General features: G+C 52.0%; 1 protein-coding gene across 2 annotated transcripts in view; it reads left to right on the top strand.

Moving 5' to 3' along the window:
• Positions 1-3,420: 3,420 nt before the first annotated feature.
• E2f3 (E2F transcription factor 3) overlaps positions 3,421-8,195 on the top strand; it is a 78,902-nt gene continuing 74,127 nt past the window's right edge. The window contains exon 1 of one of the 2 annotated variants that reach the window (XM_055619097.1): positions 3,421-4,118. In XM_055619097.1, the coding sequence (XP_055475072.1) occupies positions 3,747-4,118 (372 nt within the window). In that variant the 5' untranslated portion in view covers positions 3,421-3,746. The remainder of the gene's footprint in view (positions 4,119-8,195) is intronic. The other variant, XM_055619095.1, reaches the window with a different exon arrangement.

Below are 8,195 nucleotides of genomic sequence, written 5' to 3'. Positions count from 1 at the left end.
ACACCTGCAAAGACCATCATCTCTTGAGGGTCCTGCTCAAGCACACAGGCCGATTCTAAGACGACTAGCTAGTTTTCAGAGTAAAAAGAGAGGGAATGGTTGTTGTCAGAGCTAGAACTATGGCAAAGCCTGTTCAAGAGGTGAAGAGGGCTCAGAAGTGGGCCACTAACGGAGGAGCAGGTTGGAACAGGATGAGGGGCGAAGCTGACTGCATGAATTCCCCTCGATTTCTGAGCCAGGACCCTACAATCCTTAGTCACCTGCAGACAACTGTATTTTCAGTTGGGGAAAAAAATAAGCTGCACCTGCAAGTGGACAGTGGGGGCTCTCAGAAGATTAGAGGCTGGGAGCCAGACTGTCCTACAAAGAGCTACAAAGCATGCTCATACGAATTAGTAGGCTCCCAAGTAGCTATCCCTTACTGCACAGCCGCTGCCCCCCCACCCCCGAACACTGCAAATGTGTTATTGCCTCTTTTCAGCACCGCCTTGCAGCATGAGTTCCACAGAATGAGGTTTCATTTCCCATAGGACAGGTCAGCTGGTTCACCTGGAAACAGTGCTTGGCATAAAAGCCTGATAAGTTGAGTTCAATCCCAGTAAAGTCGGGGGAAGAGGCCCAAGTCCACACAGCTGTCCTCTGGACTCCAGATCCGTGCCGCTACAGGCGCACACCCTGCCAACACCCGCACGCATCATTTACCCTCCCCCCAAACACGATAATAAAGATACATGTGTCATATGCAGCAGAGGGTGGAGACCAGAGGATGGCTTCTGGGGTCAACTTTTTACCCCTACTTCGGTTTTAGGGATCAAACCCTTAGGTTGTAGCTCTTGGCAACAAGTGTACTTTGACCAGCTGAACCATTCGTCCATCCTTTATTTTCTTTTTAAACGGGGGGTGGGGTGGGGGGAGGTTTGGGGACTAACAGTTATGAGGCAGCAGGGCCAGAACTCAACCCCAGATTATCCTGATTACTAAGTGCAAACCTACTAAAAAGGTGCTAACTCTCCACCAAGGACACATGGATTCTAGGGTCTGAACTCAGGTCCTGATGATTTACCAACCAGCCTGCTTCCCCAGCCCTTAGGGCGCTGTCCTACTTACCTCGCTGTTGTTACCTGCGGAGAGCTCAAGTTTGCAAAGTCCGGAATCTGGCATTGTCTCTAATGTCACATGCAGCTCTTTAGTGACTACACGCCGCAACGTCCCTCCCCCAACACCTCTCTACCTCCACCAAAGGCAAGCAATCATAATATCATGCAGCTGCCAATAGCCTAGCCTACGGGGTTAGCTTTCTCCAGTGACCCATAATGCAAAGCGACAGTGATGAAAAAAGATTAAAGACGTTGCGATGGCTCCTTTCGCTCAAACAGGGATTTACGTTATTTTGAATTTCACCTTATTGAGCCCACAGATTTGGCCAGTTCCGTCCGTGCCCACAGATCTTCAAAACGTACAAAACCTCTGGATCCTCAACAATCTTGAATGCAAAACCAAAGTATTTACAAGCAAGGTATAAAACTTGACAGTGTTTGTAACTTCAGAGAAGGTGGCAGAACTGAAGCATCTGAAGGTCCTTACATGCACTGACTCAAATTGTGAGGCTTCCTATGGAGTTTGAATGTCAGCTGGGGGGAATTAATAATAATAATAAACAATGGTCAGGTGAAAGACTGGGTATAATTGCAATCCTCATCACCCAGTGAGCATGCTATACCAAATATCTTTCATTTAAAAATTATAACGTGGCTGAGGTAGAAGGATGAATCTCTCCGGCTACTTTGTACAGTTTTCAGCTACTGAATGAAGATCTGGCCTCTAGAGCTCCATCTTCCCCCACCTTCTTCCTCATACTTAAATGCTTTCCGTGGGTGCGTGCTTGTGTGTGTATGCATAAGTGCACATGCTTGTGTATGCATGCCCATATTGAGGCCAGAGATCAACCTCCAGCATCTTCCTCAATAGTTCACTACCTTATTTTTCAGAATAGGGTAGCTCACTGAGTCCGGAATTTACAAACTGGCTTCACTGGCTGACCATCAAGCCCCAGGATCTTCAGCTTTGGGATTACTGATACAGGCTGTTAAACCTAGCTTTTTAATGTGAGTGTTGGGGAATCGAACTGGGGTCCTCTTGTTTATGTAGGAAAGCATTTTACAAACTGATCCATCCCTCCAGCCCCAGAATCCTCATTTTATAGATCCACGAGTATTTGGCTCAATATATAAGCTATTTCAACAACCATTCCATTTTTCCTGACATTTTCTAATTTACACGTATACATATCTATGCATACATTTTCCCTCTCTTTTTAAAATACGTTGGGTTAGGTTTAGGTTGTAGTGTTTGCTGTTAGCTGGAGAACTTCCTGGAGTCCGAAAGAGCCTTGGCAGGCAGCTTTCACTGGAAGTCCCACGTCACCTTAAAAGCCTGTACTTCTTCGGATTACTACATGGCGGATTAAAACCCCGCGGATCAGTTCTAGGTTTGCCCTGATTAACTCCCCTGGGTGTTTCTAGGCAACAGAGGGTGTCTGTTAGACTCAAACCTATACTTGTGGTAAGAGTTCACTGTACCAAAGAGTTAATCTTTACTTAAACCCAATTTGGGCTAATCATGAAGCGACCAGGAATGATCTGGAATATGAACCCAAGTGTGCCTGCAGTCGCGTCAGCTGAACCTTCTACCCCCACGGTTCTGTCTGCCCACATGCTTCTGTCTATCAGCCTCGGCCTCCGGAATCGCTCTCGCGTCATTGGTTGGATTTCAGGAAGGAAGAAACCCAGGATTTAAAGGGCTCAGTTTTCCACCTGCCAGGCCGGGTCCAACTTGCCTTTGACACGTATTTGGGAGAATCTCTACCAGTCCTTCATTTACTACGCTGACTGGTGGAAGCGAAAGAAGTCCCGGAGGATGTCACCTTGACAGTCTCCAAAACCGAAACTTGCGCTCCAGACTAGATTCCATACTGAGTCTGCGAGGCAGAGTCCCTGCCCAGGTCATCAAAGCCAGCCCCGCGGGCGGGAACAAGGGAGGGGCCTGGGATGGGCGTGGCTGTCCGTGGGAGAGTAGAACATTGCCCCTCCCCCTAAGAAGCCTGCTCTGCCACCAGCCAATCAGGCTGGCCTATGCAAATAGAGCTCGGGTCACCCCGGTAACCATGATGTACGGCAGCCAATGGGAAACAGCCAGTGGCGACCTCGCTCCAGGATTGGTACCGAAGTAAGGCGACGGGGATCCAATGAACTGTGGGAACAGCCCTCGGCGGGTTGAGGGGCGGAGATATGCAAATATGGTTTGAAAAGCCGGCGGGAAATCTGAGTTTCGCGGGAGGACCTTGGCGCGTAAACCGTATCCCTTCATTCATTGTCAGCAGCAGCTTCCTGGAGCCATTTTTCAGCTGCCGGCCGCAGCACCCGGGCTGCCGCCACCGCCTCGCAATCCGTTGCATCGGCCGCCCCCGACGCCTCCATCCTTCCTCGGGGCCAGATATCCGTGCGGCCGGGACCCTCCTCTCTCCAGACCCCCGATTATTTTTGGCCCCCGGGGCCTGGGCGGTGCGGAAAAATAAAAAGAAAAGAGAGCGAGAGAGAGAGAGGGTTCGGAAGCGCCGGGAAGGGGAGGCGAGAAGGAGAGACTTGGAAACTCCGGCTGCAAAATAATAAAAAGAGATTGAAAGCAATACGTTGATATATCGTAACACTAAAAAAAAAAAAGAGAGAGAGAGAGAGCAGGAGCGAGAGATGCGAAAGGGGATCCAGCCCGCCCTGGAGCCGTACCTGGTGACCGCCGGGGGTGGGGAGGGGGCGGCTGTCGTCGCCGCCGCCGCTGCAGCCTCCATGGACAAAAGGGCACTGCTGGCCAGCCCCGGCTTCGCCGCCGCCGCCGCCCCGGGCACGTACATCCAGATCCTCACCACGAACCCTTCCACCACGTCCTGTGCCACCTCCCTCCAGAGCGGCACCCTGGCCGCCGGCCCCCTCCTCCCCAGTGTCCCCGGCACGGAGCCGGCCGCCGGCAGCCTCCTCTACACCACGCCGCAAGGACCCTCCAGCAGAGCCGGGCTGCTGCAGCAGCCACCAGCACCGGGACGCGGCGGCGGCGGCGGCCCACCGGTAATAACCCTCCCTCCGCAGCGTCCCCTGGCCCGGGTGGGAGGCGGGCTCCCGGGAGCGGTGGCGGCAGGAGCGCGGGGCTGAGCATCGTGGGCCTCGCTGCCGTCCCTCCGGCGTGTGCTTATTGTTAAGACTCGGGGTGGGGGGGGTGCTTCCCTGCGGACGTTTGGGAGGACCTGGGGGCCTGGGCAGGCGCGCGGGGCGGCGGGGAGCCCCTCTTTGCGAACCACGTCCAACACTCTTAAAACTTTTCGCGCCCCCCCTTCTTTTCCTGCACTTTTCCCTACCCCCACTCTCTCCCCTCCCTTGCAACTCGAAGCTTCCTCTTTCTCGGGCGTAGGAAGGGGTCACGCCCCGGATGGAGAAGGGGGTGGGGGAGGGAGAAGTGCACTGGAGAGTGGGGGGACCCCAGGGGAGGTAAACCGGGGGACCCGAGGCGCGCAAGCTCCCCCTCCCGCCTCTGTTCCCCCTGGGTGGCCGGGGGTCCCGCAGGCGTGCTCCGAGCGCAGGGGCTCCAGTGCTTGGCACCTTTTGGGGACCTAGCTCCCGGCAACAAAGGGGATCTGGAAGGTGGAGGGGTAATCGCGGTGGGGGAGGTGGAGCCGAGAGCCCCGGTGGGCCAGGGCTCGTGCTGTCTGCGACAAGGGGCCGGCGGGGCGGGTGCTCCGGCCTGGGCGCATCTCCCGCGGTGGCAGCGGCGGCGCCCGCGTGGCCGGAGCGCTGGGGCCTTGCTCACCGGGCCCCGGGCCTGCCCTTGACCCGCCTCTCCCCTTGCCCCTTCCTTCCCCGCCCTGTCCCCCTCCCCGCCCCCCGGCGACGGAGGGCGGGGGCAGCCGGGTTCCCGTCCCGCCGCCAGGATCTGTCCCTTCTCTCCGGGACCCGCCGGTGACGTTTCGCACACGTGCGCGGAGGACGCGCCTGTGACTGGGGAGGAGGCGGCGGCGGGAGGGGGCGCTGGAGGGGGAGAGGGGCACCCACTTCCTCCTGCTCGCCGGCTCCCAGGCCTGGGACGGTCCCGGCGCCCTCGCACCCGGCACCGCCACCCTCCCTCTCCCGTCCCCACCCCCCCACGGCGCCCGCCCTCGCCCGGCGCCGCCGCTCCGCTCGGCCTCGGGCCCCCTCTCCAGCCGGCCCCCCACCACCCCCCGGAGCCAGGCTGCTTTCGGAAATGCCCTTACAGCAGCAGGTTAGTGACCCGGACCGCGCGGGGGCCCGAGCCACCGCCGAGGGTCCCCGGGATCCCCGGGGGCCCCCCGAGCCGGAGGGTAGGCGACCGAGCGGGGTTTTGGAGTGGGAACGGGGGGTTGGGTGCTTGAGGGAAATGAGTAAGCAAGAAAAATCTAACTAAGTAAATCCCCGGCCTCCGCTCCTGGGAGCCCCGGGGCGGGAGTGGCCGCCCCCGGGGTGGGTACAGTGTTTACGTGTGTTTCTTTTGGGGGGTGGATGGATGGGCAATTGAAACCCAGATGAGGGCTTCAAGCCGGTGGCCGAGTTGAGCTGCTTTCTGTCTTGCTTCCCTTGTGCTGGAGGGGGAGGGGGCGGGTCAGAGGGTAGGGTGTCTGTGGGGTTCCCAGGCCACCCGCCACCCCCTCCCTTTGTCCCTGTAATTTATAAAGCGCCTTTGAGAGATGATTTAGGTCAGTATCGCGGCTTCCCTTTTTGTTGCTACTAGAAAGAAGTGTGGCCCCGAGGTCCTTCCCCCCCACTCCTTTCTCTCCTGCATTCCTTCCTCCATGCCTCCTGTCTTCACCCTCGTGTTGAGGCTTGGCCCAGACCAGGCTAAAACCCACCCGGACGCAGATACCTATGGTTACGTGATGTACCAGTCGGGGACCTCACCTAGTCTTAGGTCTAGATGTGTTTGTTTTTGCACAATCAGTATTTGGCCGGGGGTCTTTTAAGAAAGTCTGTGCACATATATAGGACTTTGGGGAACGGGGTGGGTAGAGAAATACTTAATTTTTTAAAAATTCCCTTTCTGGTCATGATTTTGCCCTGGATTGGCTCTTGAGTGCTTTCCAGCCTGAAGATACTTACTGGGGATGTGTAATACAGTCCCAGTCAAAGAGGCTCATCCTTCTAGTGACAGGGTCTGCCAGCAGGGGGGAAGCTGAGTGCAGTACCTGCTAACACATAGAGTATCCAGTGTTCTGGATTCTCAGGCACAGGATAGTCCATGCTTTCATTAGCAGTAAATACTTCTGCCTATTTGATTGAACATGCTTGGCCATACAATAAGCCTATTTCCCCCTTACACACTCGGTTCCTATATTGTAAATAACCCGAAACAACCGGCCATTGACACACTTCTTGGATTAGATTCAGATGTGCAGGGAAAGTTGTTTTTGATGATAGGAAATGGTGAGACTACTAAATTGCTCTTTAAAACAAAAAAAATTAGATTATTCATTGGACCAGATCACCAAGGCTGTCTAACCAAATTTATATGTAAGTTCACTGTAGTTAAGTATTTAAAGTATAAAAATATTGCCCTCACCATCTTCCAAGTTTTATTATTCTTCTTGCCATGAAGTTTTTATTCCAGGAATGTAGATTATTTTGAATTTGTATACTCAAAAATAATGTTTCATTATAGGAATATAAATGCCTCTTATACATAATTCAGATGTAGTTTTATGTAAGATTGTAATGTATGCTGAATCACTGGTTAATCTACGCTTTCAGAGCTGTATCTTCTGGGAGGGGTATGAAGTTTATCTCTCAAGTGCATACAAAGTCCTAAGCGTTAAAGGCAAAGTTTGATTTATTTATTTTTTTTCTTATCAGTATTTCCGTAGGCTTCCAGTTGAGTCTTGGAATTTATTTTGTTTCTGAGGCAGGGTCTCTTATAGCCTTGAACTCCTGGTCTTTTGGCCTCAAGTGCCCAAGTTCTGAGATGAAAGACATAACATGACTGTGTCTTTTGGACTTCTATTGATATTCTTCCCTAAGCATTAAGTTTGGGAAGGTGTATCAAATGAAGCAAGGTAGGGCTATCCGAACATTCCATGTTGAAGAAGAGGAAGGGAATTCTTGAGGTGGTCAGAATTCTACACCCACCTGAGTCTCTAGAACATCTAAGAAACTGACAGAAGCAAGTAGCTTGCCTTCTTGCTAACTGTATAGCTTTCTGTCTTCATTTACAGGTTGCCTGCTTTTAGACGAAAACTTCATCTGCCAAAATTGTTCATTATCCAACAAGATAGAACAATTATACTAACTTTGAGGCGTTTAAAAAAAAAAAGTAATATAATAATGAATGTACAATACTTAACTCTAGGCCTGGCAAATAGTAGCTGCCCCATAAAACTTGTTCGTATTCATAAATCAAGCATTTTTGTGAGTCAGAGACTACATAATGTGCTGTCCCTTTGTTTACCTATATGAGCAGAATGCTCGTAAGTTTCCCAAAGTGGTATGTAATTTCATTCTTCCAGAAAATTGAGAATCTATCAATGCAAAAGGCAGCCTATCATGTCAGATTGAATTTAATCCAGTCATAGCGACCTGCTGATTATATTTCTCTAAAGAACCCTCCGTGCCTGAAAATCTCATCTGAGCTCGGAGGGCTGGAGATGCTGCTTCAGCAGGGTCTCTTTTCCTGGACAAGTTTGAAAGAAGAAAAATGCAGGTTCCTGTGGTTCTGTATGCAGTGATCTTGCTTCCCTTGAGATGTATGCTTGATGCCAAGTTGAAGCTGGGAGAGAATTTTTAGTCACTACATACCCCAAAATGGAAGTTTTAATATAATGCAGTGCCCAGATGTGGGCAGTGCAAATAGCTCCACTATAATCAGGACCAAGGGTGCCACCCTAATCATCCTTGGGAACAAAGCACCCTTAACTGAGCTAAAGCACCTAAGCTTGAGAACAGGGAAGGATTTTTTTTTGTGTGTGTGCATGTATTTTTCTAAAAATCACCACCTTGTATAATACTTGGAAAGACAGAGTCTAACGGTGTGCTGTGTAAAGTTAACTCGGGAAAAGAATCTCCTCTTAGGGCTTAGATAGAAATAAATACCTACACCTGGAGAGCAAAAGGCTGGATGGACTTCGTGTGTGTGTGTGTGTGTGTGTG

The sequence above is a fragment of the Psammomys obesus genome, unplaced genomic scaffold (genome assembly GCF_907164565.1).
Source record: "Psammomys obesus unplaced genomic scaffold, mPsaObe1.curated_primary_1811, whole genome shotgun sequence".
NCBI lineage: Eukaryota > Metazoa > Chordata > Mammalia > Rodentia > Muridae > Psammomys > Psammomys obesus.
This window is presented reverse-complemented; position numbering and strand designations above follow the sequence as displayed.